This window comes from Salmo trutta, chromosome 22, assembly GCF_901001165.1.
Source record: "Salmo trutta chromosome 22, fSalTru1.1, whole genome shotgun sequence".
NCBI classification, from domain to species: Eukaryota; Metazoa; Chordata; class Actinopteri; order Salmoniformes; family Salmonidae; genus Salmo; species Salmo trutta.
In genome coordinates, this window is record NC_042978.1 from 21973060 (window position 1) to 21989878 (window position 16819).

General features: G+C 44.4%; 1 protein-coding gene across 3 annotated transcripts in view; it reads right to left on the bottom strand.

Annotated features, from left to right (window-relative positions):
• The window catches only part of LOC115158374 (breast cancer anti-estrogen resistance protein 3), a 103761-nt gene that overhangs the window by 31994 nt on the left and 54948 nt on the right, over positions 1-16819 (bottom strand). For 2 of the 3 annotated variants that reach the window (XM_029707222.1, XM_029707223.1), the window contains one exon: positions 13891-13933. In XM_029707222.1, the coding sequence (XP_029563082.1) occupies positions 13891-13933 (43 nt within the window). Of the gene's footprint in view, positions 1-2655; positions 3171-13890; positions 13934-16819 lie in introns of those variants that run through there. The other variant, XM_029707224.1, reaches the window with a different exon arrangement.

Consider the following 16819-nt stretch of genomic DNA (forward strand, 5'->3'; position numbering starts at 1 on the left):
AGGTATATGGTTAGGGTTACGAGTTAAGGTTAGGGTTAGGGTTACGAGTTAAGGTTAGGGTTACGAGTTAGGGTTAGGGTTAGGGAAAATAGGATTTTGAATGAAAATAAATTGTCGGTCCCTACGAGGATAGAAGAACATAACGTGTGGGTGTGTGATAATGGGGCAGTGCATATTGCATCAGTAAAGGGTGTTAATAGAGATTTGTGATGTAAGTCAGCAAGCCTGTTTATCTACACCCTGCCTTCCAGAGTATGTGTGGGGTTTGCACCTTCAGCATACAGATCCTTCGCTCTACATGGCTGCACTCCACTCCCAGCTGTGCTGTTGAGCTGCCTGGGTCCTTTAATAGTGCTAAGTCTAAAGCTGCAGTTGGGTGTTGTTTTCATGGAGAGGAAATTAGTGAGGTGTCTTTCAGTAGTTACAGTAGCTTGGCCTATATCCTCTCACATAGCACAGGCCCCTGTGTAATTCTCCCTCTGTCTCTCTCTCTCTCCCTCTTCAATGACCCCATGCACCAGAGCCCAGAGCCCCAACACTGCCCACTGTGTTCCCCTCGTGACCCCCTCCTCCGACCCCTACACACAGACCAGCCTGTTCCGAACCAGCCTGTCCGAACAACCCCTAGAGCTATTTTAAGCCTGAGCCAAACAAAACAGAGCCCATGTCTTAGCTAGCAGACTTCCCGGACTCTCTAGGGTCATTTGGGTTCAACGGGCCAGACGCGAGGAACCACAAAGTGTGGGCTATTTTGGGGGGAAATATCTCCCCTTAAGATGATAGTCAGATGGATCATAGACTTGTACGAAACATGCCATTCTCCACTATGGGTGATGATGAGAGAGGTTCACAGAAGAAAAGAGAGAGATGGAGAGAGCGAGAGAGAGATCAATAGCCCTACCTCCTGCTGATAGATGAGTGTGAGAGACCGTAGACGATGATGATGATGGGCCTGGGACTGATCTCCCTGTGGCTAACACTGATGAGCTTTGGAACAGTAGACCTCCAGGGAAACGTCACTTCAATCTAGAAGCTTTTCACTCATATGCAGTTTAGCTGTTGCAGCTATTACAACCCACTTGTATTAAATATTGTACATGTGCATGTACAAAGGATACATCTATTACAGAGTGTCTCTGTAAGTATTGTACTGTACAGGGGGTTGTACAGGGGGTTCAGCCAGCCAAGAATAATTATCATAACTGATAATGGCTATTAATAATGTCAGAATTTTGGTCCATCTCATGACCCCCTAGCCCTTCTGGAGTTACAGGCCCATGTCACTTCCATAAACACGGTTGGGACAGATATAGGGCCTCACTATTTCAAGCCTCACCATCAATTCACTTAATGTCACTGCAACAATTCCCTCTGATGACATAAAGGGCAGAACACTTCAGTGAGACAGTAAAAACAAGTCCTACTTTGCACAAAGGAAAGTGAAAAGAGCGTTTAAAAAACCCAGCCTAACCTCAAAGACGTAACATAGTAAATGTAAATCTGTGACACTCATATTAGTATGATATGTTACATTTGGTATGGTAAAATAAGACAGAAGGTTACTTAAGGCAAAAACGAAAGGAGGGAGGTTGGTCAGGATCCAAATGTGTGTTCGAATCTCATCACGGACAACTTTAGCATTTTAGCTAATTAGCAACTTTGCAACTACTTAGCATGTTAGCTAAACCGTAACCCCTAACCTTAACCTAGCAAACGTTAGCTACAACAAATTGGAATTAGGGAGACATATTTATATTTACTATGTTACCTCTATTCCTGAGTCCAGGTTGAAAAAAACACGATCATGGAATGTGAATTCATGCTAACTCAAATACACTGATTTTTACAGATGAGATCACACACATTTATTGGAGTGCAAGGGCACAGTCACACACACACACACACACACACACACACACACACACACACACACACACACACACACACACACACACACACACACACACACACACACACACACACACACACACAATAATGAATCACAAACACACTTAGCATCACTCTCCAGCTCCAGAAAGTTGCCACATGGAGTGAGGTGTCTGGCGGACGTCTTCACTTACTATAATGAAAACAGTCATATATCTAAACAGCATGTCTTGGTTAGGACAATAAAACCAACAAACACCCACTGACTGAGCTATTTAAAGCTTTGACTCAGACATATGGGCCAGGCAGCACAGAGCATAGAAAAACACAAAAAGAAAGTAAAAGTCCTCTCCATCCCACATCAGAGAAACAATCCACATGGACCAGTTAATACACGATAGATTGTGAAAGCCCCCCCATATTAAGCACTCCCACAGTCCACAGAGGACACATTCATCACATCCAAATACCCAGGCTAAAGTAAGGGATCAAGGATAAAGCCTCCTTTTAAAGGAGCAACTGATGATTCATTTAAATTACCATCGGATAAGCCTGTTAGCCCAAAACAAAGCTTTTAAGAGTAAGATTACAGGGGACGAATCAGAACCTTTTCCTTTCACTAAAGTACAGAAGTAATTACAGGAAATACAGTGCATGCCGTTCAGATGACCTGGTTTTAAAACATGCAATACACTGATTATGTTATAATGTGAATGCTACTGTGTGAACAGGTGACAATGCATGCCTGTCTGTCTGTTTGTCACTCACCTTGGCCCCGATGACGGAGCTCTTCTGGTAAAAGCAGCACAGGGCTGCTGTTAAGGTCCTCAGAACATTGCATCTCTCCGACATATCTCACCCCTCTCACTTAACTCACAGTAAAAGCCACCCCAAAAAACTGTCTCAAAAATCACAGAGATTCTCAGTTAGCATTCACTTCTGTCGCACCAGGGGTGTGAACATGGTAGCAGCTCACTCTGTGTCTCTCTCTCTCTCTCTCTCTCTCTCTCTCTCTCTCTCTCTCTCTCTCTCTCTCTCTCTCTCTCTCTCTCTCTCTAGTCTCTCTCTTTTTCAGTCGAAGCAGTTCTGTTCTCTGTGTGCTACACAGTGAACACACCACACCATGCTGCTTCACTCAGTCCCGGAGCTCCATGTATGGAGCTTTGGAATCGCCATGTGATTTTGCTCTCCCGCAAATGAAATCTTAGCCAGCTGGGAGGGCACTACCTCTACTGACTCTGGCTCTACTAAGACTAACCCCAGCAACCCCCTCTCACCACTGGCTGAGTTTAGAGGAGAGGGAGAGAAAGGGGAGGAAGGTAGAAAGCGAGGGAGAGAGAGAGAGATGGGGAAGGTAGAAAGTGAGAGAGCGAGAGAGAGAGAGAGATGGGGAGGGGGAGGGGGGAGGTCAAAAGCGGGAGAGAGAGAGAGAGAGAGAGAAAGAGAGGGAGAGAGAGAGAAGCTGCTGTGTGTTCTTCTGAAGTCCCCTACCCTACCAACAGTGATGCTCTGATTAACACACCATCAGAGAGAGGGGGGTAAAAGGATCAAAAGAGAGAGAGATAGAGAGAGAGAAGCTGCTGTGTGTTCTTCTGAAGCCCCCTACCCTACCAACAGTGCTGCTCTGATTAACACACCATCACCACACACATTCTATGGGCCTCTTCTGCTCTTTTAACATACTGGTGCTTTAAACTGTGGAGGTATTTTGATTTGTTTTAAATTAAAAGATGCATCTGTTCTGTTCATCTCAGAAAAATAGGAAACCCTCTACAAAGGAAGACAGATGTGTGTAATGCAACAAAATTCAGGTCAAATAGGTGAAAATATCTGCAGTTGAGAATAAAAATGATATAAAACTAAGATTTAAATCAGTCTGGTCGGACATAACCTGTGTTGTTAAAGAGACAAATAAGGAAATCATCTGGTTTCTGAAGACTCTGTTCAATCAGATTGGTTTTATCATCCACATAGAGGTTGTTTTGGCGGTGTCTGAGGTGGAACTGCTTTAGAGCTTTAGAGCTTTAATCAAATCGCATTTTAATGGGAAAAAACATTCATTGCTACAGAATGTAGTAATTTTATGTCAAAATGTATATCAAATGAGATTTTGTTTTACTACAATGTAAAAACAATTTAAACTGAGCCATGTTGGTTTAAAAAGCTGACTCTTCCAAATGAAAAATTGATTACACAAGTGGCTCCTGGTATTACACCGAAAGCGGACATTGCCATTGGCTGCACAGAGTCACATTAAGAGAAATCCCATGCAGCCTTCTTTACAAGTTTGAACCCTGGAATGTGAGATGTAATCTACACCTTGATTAGGCTGATAGAAATCCTCATTATTTCGTTCAATGACTTTAAATTTGAGCATCATTATTTCTATAAAGCCTAAACTTTCCTGTTCTGAACTTGTAACGCAAATGGGACTGTTGTGGCTTCATGACAATGATCAAGAGCATCTGCTCACCATTTTGACAGCTCCAAAGCAGTTACACCTCTCACACTGCCAAAACATCAACTATGTGGGTGTGGGCTATCGCCGGTTAATATTTGTCTCTCGGAACAACCATTGAGAAGAATGTAGAGCATTCAGACGTGGACCGAGGAGGGGAACAGGAGAGATGAGTGGCAGGATAACTATTCACTGGGGTCAGAGCTGTATCTCTTAATGCTAAGGCCACTTAACTTCAGTCAGCACTTCTGGCTATGGAGAGATGGTTGGAGTATAACAGAGCATGACCAAAAGACATGTCTTCATTCAAAGCAATGCCACTTCGCAGGCACTTTTATCCACGTTTCTTACAGTGCAGTGCATGCATCATTTTCCTCATGATGTATGTCTGATCCCTGAAGGGATTGAACCCATGACCTTGGCGTTGATAACACTCTTACCAACTGAGCCACACACGACCACTTTTTGTCCGTCTCCCCAGTAATGCCAACATAGTGGAATACCAAGCACTCCAACAACTACAGGAATTTCCATCCCCATTTCATTAGCATCACGTTGGGCTCTCAGCTGTTCTGGGAATGTTTGGTTGGATGGATGATGATGGGCTGTTTAGATCTTTCTCTTCCTCCAATACCATGACATCAGCAGACATCCTATTGTGTGTGTAAAATCCTCCTTAATTCACTTGTCAGTTGAAATACTGTAACTTCAAGGAAACTTACGGCCCGTTACAGGAAGGTGGAAAAAAAGCCATATATACGTTAGAAATCTGCTTTACTTCAGCAAATACAGCCTCACAGGACTGGCTTGCTTCAGCCCTATGAATCAGAGATATGATTAAACTATAGGAGAGGGAGAGAGAGAACTGGCTGACTAACGATGCAGAGTTGTGAGAATGAATGACTGCAATGCACAGCTCAGCTATTTGCAGGTGCTTTCTTAAAAAGGGGAGCAATCTGTGAATGTGATTCAGCCAATACAAATAAATGGTAGAAAAAGTCTCCTCTGCACTTATAAACTGGCCAATCTTAAACTATGCAAAGTGAATAATCTGTTAAGTGGGCCTCTGGCTGCATTTAGACAGGCAGCCCAATTCTGATCTTTTTTTCACTAATTGGTCTTTTGATCTGATGTGATTGGTCAAAAGACCAATTGGTGTAAAAAAAAGAAAGAAAAACAAAGTTCAGAATTTGGCTGCCTGTCTAAACGCAGCCTCTGCTTTCACCATTAACAAACCTATTGCAACACCTTTAGAACAAAAACTCAACCACCAACTCCACCAACTCAGTTGGGGGTAATGGCAGTGGGATAGGGAAAGGGCCAGGAGGTCTACTACCTGGGGGGTGTAATTACCCAAGAGCCATTAATAAATGCTGGGTTCCATTCTGTTGCACCCAAATCACTCATAAAATGTAGAAAAATACATTAGGTAAGGCAGGCTGGCTTCCTCTACACAGTGTGACACTGATGATGACACCACTGTGATGAAACGTGAGACACACACCACTAATGCTGGCACAGAACCACAGAGCATAATTGACCAGTGCCACGTGTGCTACATTGATATATCACATATAACATCATGTTTTTTCTCTGGGTCTAGATAAAAGATCTAGGAACAGTGTGTAAATGTCTGCCCTTTTAGACTTTTGGAAAACTTTAATGGATAATAAAAATACAATATGGAAAGCATATTGGCACGTCTTTTAATTCAACTCCTGAAAATAATAGGATAACAACAGATTAGCAAGAGATTTACTAGTATTATCAGTGGATGTTCATGTCTGTTCAGCTGTTTGGCTGCATAAATTATACTGTAGTACTTAAGTCAAACCACTAGAGAGTGCCATTTCTCTTCAGTGTGGTAGAATAGATTGTGCACTATGACCCTGCTGAAGGGCATACCTCAGTTCTAACTCGTCTAGGATACAGGTACAGTGGATACTGTAGATAGGAACAACAGGGAGAGATGAAGGACAACTGTTTGGCTGAGGTAGAGAAGACAACTGTCCTGAGGGGGTCACTGGTACTTGGGTTTTATGGATCCCATCCTCATAACCCTGCTAGCATCTGCCTTCAACAGGGAGCAGCTGACAGCCATACAGTCTGTGTCCAACTCACTCACACCTGTACTGCATATTCTAGTCACACCATGTACATTATGTATGAGTGGGGCTTGGAGAGTTGGGTGAGATGAGCAACTCATAATCTGCAGCAATTTTCTGAACGACCTCATCCTATAGATGAAAGGTCCAGAGAAGCTATCCGCTGTCCTGTTCCTATTTAGAAGTATTGTCATAAATCCAAACTTATAATGTCTTTGTAGTTCTGGCAATTGTTGTATCTCTCTAACCCAGCTCTCACCCTGCCCGCCACAAATAGAGTGTATTTATTTCTGTGTGTATATTTCTGTGTGTGTATTTCTGTGTGTGTATGTGTGGGCTATGCTGTGCTGTGCTGTGCAGGCCACATGGAGGGCCAAAGGGTCTTCATCTGGTGTTAAGCGAGGGCTGGAGATCTCTCATGTGGCATAGAGAGCCATTGTTCCCTTTAAAGCTCTTTCATGAGAGGTTAGCTACCACTGTGCAAAAACCAGTTGCATCAACGTTGTTTCCACATCATTTCAACCCCTAAATTCAATCTGATGATGTTGAATCAACGTGGAGAATTTATGGGATTTATAAAAAAGTCCTCAACCAAGGGTATTTCTTATTTTTTTTCACCAAACTTTTAACCAGACAATCCACTGGCCGGATGTTCTCCATCCTGTCTTTGTTGTCCTCCTGTTCTTCCTCTCTCTTCTTCTTTCTCTACTCTTTCTCTCTTGTGCTGTTTCTTTCCATTCTTCTCTCTCTATCTCACTCTCTATCGGTCTCTCACTCTGTACCCCCTCTCTCTTCTACACTCTAGTGTTTCACTGAGGAGTCTACTGGAGTAGCAGGTGTCTCTAATCCTGGTCTTTATCCTCATCTGCCACCATGTTGTCTTTGTGACTGTATCTGTGAGTCACTCTGACAGTTAGTCTCACTCTAATCAATGTGAGGCTCATTACATAACCATGATTTAAAACCCGTTTCTCATAAACACCACACACTCCCAGAGGAAGAAGTTGGGCTCCACCCAGAAAAGAGGGTATTTTAGGCGTTGAGTCCTTCTTGAACAATTTCCCCTCTCCCGCCTTCTAGATTGGCTTTGAAGATTGTAGCCATGTCAAATCAGAGGCAAAACAACAAGACTTTCACACGCAACAGTTTCCACCCACACTGTGGCTACATTCAGCCATTCTCAGACCAGCCCTGGTCTATCTGTTGTCCCTCTAGTCCACCCATCTAAACCACTATCCCAGTGGTTGGTTGCAGTAGGATTGTGGTCATTGGGCATTACTCTGACCAGCTTCGTGTTCACACACAGGCCCCCTACCCACAGGAAATGACTTTAGCACATCAGCCTTTAATGTTTCCTGTTCATGTGTGGCAAACATTCATTGTTGCTTCAATAGCATATTCATTGAAGGCCCGGCTGAGTGGAAAAACAAACACACCTGGATGGGCTGTGTTGAGGGGCTGTGTGAAGCTTACAGTAACAGTGGATACAGTATCATGGGTGTTATGTAAGGCCTGGGTCAGACAGTACAGTTCAGCAGTGAAGGCCCCACACACAGCAGATTTATCTCCCATCAAAACAGTTGGAGAGGTGCTCCAATCTGCTGTAGCCCTGCCATCCTCCGGGCTTTCCCATATGGAAAACCTCCTGCACTGTGTCTACCCAGTATAGCACACAGTGGGATGAGGTGGCGTGAGGCGGGCTGTGCTGCGTCAGGCCTCTCTAGTGTTGGTTAAACACCACAGGAGTAACTCTACACTATCTACCATCCTGAATCTGGTGAAACTCACCTCAGAGTTTGTGTGTGTGTGTGTGTGTGTGTGTGTGTGTGTGTGTGTGTGTGTGTGTGTGTGTGTGTGTGTGTGTGTGTGTGTGTGTGTGTGTGTGTGTGCGTATAGCTAGGTTCATTGTGGAGAGGATAAATGGCATAGATGACTCTTGCCTAAGAATGAGGCCATGCATGATCTCAGTTGCACTCTCATCTGTCTAATCCTTCTGAGGTGAGCTGAGGTGAGGACAGGGCTCTGATGTCACAGCGTTTGTGATGTTTCCTCATATAACACTGTCTGACCTGGTATCAACAACAACTCATCAAGCTGAGTTAGACAAGGCTGGTGGCTCTCTCCAACATTACAATTAGTAATGAGGGAAGATGTAGTCCATGTAGTTTCCTGTTCCTGTGACCAACATGTTGAGGTGACTGAATAAAGCCTTCCGCATGCTTTGGTTCGGCTGGTCCCTAGCCGAGTTCAGCTAGGCGAACCGAACAAGTGTGTTCGCATTCTCCCTTAAAAGTCCTTTACTTGAAAAATTACAAAAACACAGCAATAGTACTGTTTGTCCGTCTTGAAACGCCATAGCCATTATATACTTACTCAAAATTGTCTAAATTGATCTAAGATAACTCAATAAATCTGTCATTAATTTTGACGTTTTGACGAGGAGATCTTAGTCCCACAATTTTACATCTAACTAAGATGTTAGGTGCAGTATTTCTAAAGTGAAAAAATGGGCATGAAAACGTTTTGTTTCTCATTGAATGACAACAAACACTTTACTGAAGAATCCCTATTGTTGACCAATCACTGATGAATGGGTGTAGATTTGCCGCGAGAGAAAACGTTTGTGTTCACGAACAGCCGAAAAACCGTTGCCGAAGACCAAAACTAACAAAAACGTCACAAGATGTTGTCATAATATATGCACAAACTCTACCGAACTGTTTCAGCTGGGAAGCATGCGAACGCCTTAAACATGAATAAATGACTGGAGATGGAAGTGAAAGAAATCATATTTGAAATCAGGAGAGGGTTCGTGACAATCGAGTGACAGTCTGAACTGTGTGTTTCTTTTTTTTTTCTCATTCTAAGGCATATTGAGCCAGTGCCCTGAGTGGTGGTTAGGACTACCTACTACCCTAGTGAGATAGTGAAGTAGCAGAGTGGTGGTTAGGACTACCTACTACCCTAGTGAGATAGTGAAGTAGCAGAGTGGTGGTTAGGACTACCTACTGCCCTAGTGAGATAGTGAAGTAGCAGAGTGGTGGTTAGGACTACCTACTGCCCTAGTGAGATAGTGAAGTAGCAGAGTGGTGGTTAGGACTACCTACTGCCCTAGTGAGGTAGTGAAGTAGCAGAGTGGCGGTTAGGACTACCTACTACCCTAGTGAGGTAGTGAAGTAGCAGACTGGTGGTTAGGACTACCTACTACCCTAGTGAGATAGTGAAGTAGCAGACTGGTGGTTAGGACTACCTACTACCCTAGTGAGATAGTGAAGTAGCAGAGTGGTGGTTAGGACTACCTACTACCCTAGTGAGATAGTGAAGTAGCAGAGTGGTGGTTAGGACTACCTACTACCCTAGTGAGATAGTGAAGTAGCAGAGTGGTGGTTAGGACTACCTACTACCCTAGTGAGATAGTGAAGTAGCAGAGTGGTGGTTAGGACTACCTACTACCCTAGTGAGATAGTGAAGTAGCAGAGTGGTGGTTAGGACTACCTACTACCCTAGTGAGATAGTGAAGTAGCAGAGTGGCGGTTAGGACTACCTACTACCCTAGTGAGGTAGTGAAGTAGCAGACTGGTGGTTAGGACTACCTACTACCCTAGTGAGATAGTGAAGTAGCAGAGTGGTGGTTAGGACTACCTACTACCCTAGTGAGATAGTGAAGTAGCAGAGTGGCGGTTAGGACTACCTACTACCCTAGTGAGATAGTGAAGTAGCAGAGTGGCGGTTAGGACTACCTACTACCCTAGTGAGATAGTGAAGTAGCAGAGTGGCGGTTAGGACTACCTACTACCCTAGTGAGATAGTGAAGTAGCAGAGTGGCGGTTAGGACTACCTACTGCCCTAGTGAGATAGTGAAGTAGAAGAGTGGTGGTTAGGACTACCTACTACCCTAGTGAGATAGTGAAGTAGCAGAGTGGTGGTTAGGACTACCTACTACCCTAGTGAGATAGTGAAGTAGCAGAGTGGTGGTTAGGACTACCTACTGCCCTAGTGAGATAGTGAAGTAGCAGAGTGGTGGTTAGGACTACCTACTACCCTAGTGAGATAGTGAAGTAGCAGAGTGGTGGTTAGGACTACCTACTACCCTAGTGAGATAGTGAAGTAGCAGAGTGGTGGTTAGGACTACCTACTACCCTAGTGAGATAGTGAAGTAGCAGAGTGGTGGTTAGGACTACCTACTACCCTAGTGAGATAGTGAAGTAGCAGAGTGGTGGTTAGGACTACCTACTACCCTAGTGAGATAGTGAAGTAGCCGTGTGTTGATGACAGGCTGCCATGGCTTCTAAGGGGAGAGCTGTTTGGTTTGCTCTCCTGAACTGCATGTGAGGAACCACTGGGTTTGCTTTTCACACTGGCCTGAGAGCATCCTATTCCATGAGGCAAGCAGCCCAGGGAAAGAGCGACAGACTGAGAAAGTGGGTGAAGGAGTGGGTGAATGAGCATGTGTGAGAGAGATGTCAGGTGTGTGAGAGTGATGGTAGTGTGGTATCAGAACACACAGGCCTCAGTCATCACTCAAGCCAAATCACAGTGTACAGGGACACAGGGGAAGGTAATGGAAAATATGATTTGTTTGATGCATTGCTGTACTTCTGAGACTAAGTCCCACGTAGCCTGGAGAGAAATTGGATTAGCGTATTAGATAGAGGACATTTCCTCCCCTTACTCATCCTTTTCCTTATGAGGCTTTTTGATAGCCTCCAGCCTTAGAGAGGGTAGAATGATTTGTGCACACATCAACCTTACGTAAAGAGGAAGTATACAGTGGGGGAAAAAAGTATTTGATCCCCTGCTGATTTTGTACGTTTGCCCACTTACAAAGAAATTATCGGTCTATAATTTTAATGGTAGGTTTATTTGAACAGTGAGACAGAATAACAACAAAACGCATGTCAAAAATGTTATAAATTGATTTGCATTTTAATGAGGGAAATAAGTATTTGACCCCCTCTCAATCAGAACGATTTCTGGCTCCCAGGTGTCTTTTATACAGCTAACGAGCTGAGATTAGGAGCACACTCTTAAAGGGAGTGCTCCTAATCTCAGTTTGCTACCTGTATAAAAGACACTTGTCCACAGAAGCAATCAATCAATCAGATTCCAAACTCTTCAGCATGGCCAAGACCAAAGAGCTCTCCAAGGATGTCAGGGACAAGATTGTAGACCTACACAAGGCTGGAATGGGCTACAAGACCATCGCCAAGCAGCTTGCTGAGAAGGTGACAACAGTTGGTGCGATTATTCGCAAATGGAAGAAACACAAAAGAACTGTCAATATCCCTCGGCCTGGGGCTCCATGCAAGATCTCACCTCGTGGAGTTGCAATGATCATGAGAATGGTGAGGAATCAGCCCAGAACTACACGGGGGGATCTTGTCAATGATCTCAAGGCAGCTGGGACCATAGTCACCAAGAAAACAATTGGTAACACACTACGCCGTGAAGGACTGAAATCCTGCAGCGCCCGCAAGGTCCCCCTGTTCAAGAATACATATACATGCCCGTCTGAAGTTTGCCAATGAACATCTGAATGATTCAGAGGACAACTGGGTGAAAGTGTTGGGGTCAGATGAGACCAAAATGGAGCTCTTTGACATCAACTCAACTTGCCGTGTTTGGAGGAGGAGGAATGCTGCCTATGACCCCAAGAACACCATCTACACCGTCAAACATTGAGGTGGAAACATTATGCTTTGGGGGTGTTTTTCTGCTACGGGGACAGGACAACTTCACCGCATCAAAGGGACGATGGACGGGGCCATGTACCGTCAAATCTTGGGTGAGAACCTCCTTCCCTCAGCCAGGGCATTGAAAATGGGTCGTGGATGGGTATTCCAGCATGACAATGACTCAAAACACACGGCCAAGGCAACAAAGGAGTGGCTCAAGAAGAAGCACATTAAAGTCCTGGAGTGGCCTAGCCAGTCTCCAGACCTTAATCCCATGGAAAATCTGTGGAGGGAGCTGAAGGTTCGAGTTGCCAAACGTCAGCCTCGAAACCTTAATGACTTGGAGAAGATCTGCAAAGAGGAGTGGGACAAAATCCCTCCTGAGATGTGTGCAAACCTGGTGGCCAACTACAAGAAACGTCTGACCTCTGTGATTGCCAACAAGGGTTTTGCCACCAAGTGCTAAGTCATGTTTTGCAGAGGGGTCAAATACTTATTTCCCTCATTAAAATGCATCTCATTTTATAAAATTTTTGACATGCATTTTTCTGGATTTTTTTGTTATTCTGTCTCTCGCTGTTCAAATAAACCTACTGTTAAAATTATAGACTGATCATTTCTTTGTAAGTGGGCAAACCTACAAAATCAGCAGGGGATCAAATACTTTTTTCCCTCACTCTAGGTAGAGACATTAGTTAATCAGCTATTAAACGTGTACCATACATCAACTATTTAGAGCACTTGATCGCTAAAAAGTCTACTTGGCGGAAATTGAACATTGTTCCACATCATTTACATCTAAGAGCGACTCCTTTCTACATCAAGTGGTATCTGCAACTTTTTAACCAAAGAGACGTTACTCCCCTGAAGATGTTACTCAGCCCTTTAACTGCAGATGGGTACAGTGTGGCTCCTTCTGACATAAAACATACAAATCTAGTGAGTCACAGTCTCCTGTTTGCCTACTGTTTTCCAGTGGCGTTGGGATAATAGTTGAGGGCTTATGAGGGCTACGTCTGGATATTCGCCCATTTTCAAACAAATCCACCCCTCTCTCTGCCATTAAACAATGGGTATACAAGACTATATCTACACAGGAAACAAAGCTTGTAGAGGACACTGTCTCACAGCTAAACTTTATGAACTGAAATTTGATTAAATACTGTAGTCAAAAGAATAGTGCATTACAAAACATCATCAGACCTTATAAAACTCAAACACAGAAACACCCACACATACAGTAAACACATCATGTACTCTCATGTCTTCTCCATGTATAGATATTTACTGTCTATTAATCTATCTTTCGTCCTATATCCTTTAGAATCCTGGAAAAATAAACCGAGAGACTCCATATCCTTGATGTCAGATCAACATCATGTGTCAATGTTCCGAGAGAGAGAGAGAGAGAGGTCCCTGGAAGCTACTAGCATTCCTGCCCTATTTCACTGACCTCACAGTTACAAAACGAGCCTAAACTATATCAGATATCCCAGAGGAATTAGTGTTATATCAAATTCCAAAAGCTGAACTACATAAGCTTACAGTATTTACTACAGTTTTACTGACACTCAAAGGAAATAGAAACTTAAACCTGTAAGACTGGACTGGTCTTGCCTGTCCTGACTAGATCAGCGATAATTGAACCAACCCTCAATCTTTCTGACCTCTTCTCAGTCAGAAGTAACAAAACACTAGTGATACCTGTTGGGCCCTGTGTCTCAAGCAGCAGTGGAATAGGTAAGTGGGTAGAGTGGGTTCCTACCTTGACATACTCCATGGTGGGATCCATGCTGCTGCTGGGGTCCCTGGGGAACAGAGACAGAGATAGAGTTCTGTTGAGTGAACACATTCCTAATGGCAGCTTCTGGTCCCCTCCACTCCCTCGCTGTGCTGTGATGCGTCTGCTTCTGCTATCCTGCCTGCTGACTATGGGTCTACCTCCTCTCTGACAGGAGTGACATGCTCAGACACTGCCTTCCCCCCTCTCCTACCCTCCACTGCACCTCCGCCCTTTAGTCTACCCATCCAGCCCCCACACAAGTCACAGCTACTTGTGTCCCCTTTTTCTGACCCCACTGGCAAATTCACAGAGGGGTAAGAGACACCCCCACATCTGCCCTGTCTCTTACATCAGAGGGAGAAAAGGGGGTTTAAAATGCCATGTCATTAGCAGGGCTAGTCCTCCCAAAATTCTCAGAATCACTTCAGATCTCAGAAATGCATTTTGAGAGGACATAACATCTTAAAGCTAAGATTAGTTATTTTCAAATCCCTGAGGAAGTGTGGATGCATTCCCAGATCTCTGCGAAAAATTCTGTTTATTTTGAGTTCTGCCTCTGTCTCTCATCTCAAATGTTTTTTTTTAGGGGGGGGGGGGGGTTAGAGAAGTTGAACCCAAGCCCTTGATGCAGAGGTCTTACAGTCAGACAAGAGGGGGAGTAATTCCTTGAGCCTTTCACCACTTTTCCCATAGGGATTGTAAAGGGAAAAAACACAAACATCTTGTTTAAGAGCCTTCATGGAGTAGGAAACAAAAACAGTGGAATTTCAAGTTGCCCCTTAATCCATTCAAAATGTTAAAAATAACTCACCGAACTACTGTGATGGCCCTTGGTCTTTTCTTTCCTCCCTACTTTCAGAGAAAAGCGGGAACGCAACAGGAAATACGGTTGAGAGTAAAATAATCTGAAAAATACTTCCCAAGAAGTTCAGCACCGGCCACTAGCTCTAAAACAGCTCTTTCTCCATTTAGCTGCTGTATGACCGCGTCTCATCTACTCACTGTGGGGAGAGCTGAACTTTCTCTCCTCTGCCTAGTCTTTCATGTCAGCCTACACAGTAACCTGGCTTCTCTTTCAGCAGGGTGAGTGACTGGTATGTCTCGCCACCTCAGAGGAACACAACACAGGCAGGCTGCTGCGCTGGCTGGTTCAGCTCTGAAGCAGCTCCATCCGCATCAGAATAAAGAGCTGGCTTTGTTATTCAACACCTACAGCTACAGTGTTAGGTAACATCACAATCAGTTCACAGTACGGTGGTGTTCCTATACAACTGGACAGGACATTACAGGTTCCACCTGCTCCCATCAGACAGCTGAGACTAATAAAGAGAACAGATATCCCACCCATCCTGTTCATATTGGGTAGAGAACAGAGGTGTTGGGAGACACATCATAGAGTTGGAGAGAGGACGAGTGAGAGGACAAGTGAGAGGACGAGTGAGGCCACAGGCCAGCCAAAGAGCCTCTCCTTTAGACCGGTTTAGTGTCAGCCAGGCCACAGCTGCATTGTGTCCTGGAGAGGAAATGTACCCTGCTCAACCACTGACTTTCCCCAAACCTCAAGTTCAAATGGAGCTCAGTCAAGCCAAGGACAAGGACAGAGCAGGTCACACACAGACGACCTGGCTATAATTGGATTTCCGCACACAGCCTCCCCTTCTCTGACTCACTGACTGAGAGAGAGGGGCACTTGACATGCAACACTCCCTCAGTCAAAGGTTGTTCTGGATGTCTAAAGGCGTTCGCCTGCTTCCCAGCCGAAAGAGTTCGGAACGGTTCGTGCATATATTATGACAACATTTTGTGACGTTTTTGTTCGTTTTGGACTACAGCAAGGGTTTTTTCGGCTGTTCAGGCACATAAAACATTTTCTCAAGGCAATCGGAAGTTGGTAGCCGAAGTCTACACCCCCTCGTCGGCGATTGGTCAACAGTAGGAATTTTTTAATTCCTCATGCACATTTTTTCACTTGAGACATACTGAACCAAACATCATAGTCAGGACGACTTGGCAAAAACTTCAAAATGAATGACCGATTTCTTGAGTTATCTTAGATTAATTCTGACTATTTTGAGGACTGATTATAGTGTCTCAAGAGGGACAATCAGTACTATTGCCACTTTTTTCAAGCGATGGTCTTTTAAGGGAGTATACGATCACACTAGTACAGTTCGCCTAGCCGGGTTCGGCAAGGCCCAGCCGAACAGAAGCATGCGGAGGCACATCCACACTACTGACTCAAGGGCAGTTTGACTCTATGGGAAAATCCCTCAACTTCTACATGTACTGTATAGTACAGTGGATCAGTGCTCTGCTGTGCACAAAATAACTTAAGACAAGTCACCTTATTGAAGTAATTTTCCATATATAAATTCATACATATACTAATCTCTTCCAAACAGCATTGAGTGCCCATCTGGTCATGAAATAATGAATGCAGGGAAAACTGAAGAGAGGAGAGGTGGTGGTCATGAGTTGCTCTGGTTGAGTTCTCTTTCTCTCTTTTTATTTTACTGGGTAGCTGCAGGTGTGTGTCCCCTCAGACCGAACATGTGCTCTCAGCCTGCTGCTGGCTGGCCTTATAAAAGCAGAACCAGCTGTGGCTATACTGCCTTCTGCCTACTCCTTACTCCAACCCGGAGGAGAGGGAGAGAACGAGAGAATGAGGGAGGAGGGAGCAGATGAGAGAGAAACAACAGGACACCCCTGGTCCAACACAAACAGGAGCTGCTAAAAGGAGCGCTGTTTATTTATCCATCAGATCAGCACTCAGGGAGGAGAGGGAGCAACTGCGACTCTGGCTGGACATTATGAACAGAACTACTAACACTAGGACAGGAATTATAGCGTTTACACTGTGATTGGCTCACGCAATAGAAGCCTGCGAGTCCCACAGACAATCATTGACAAT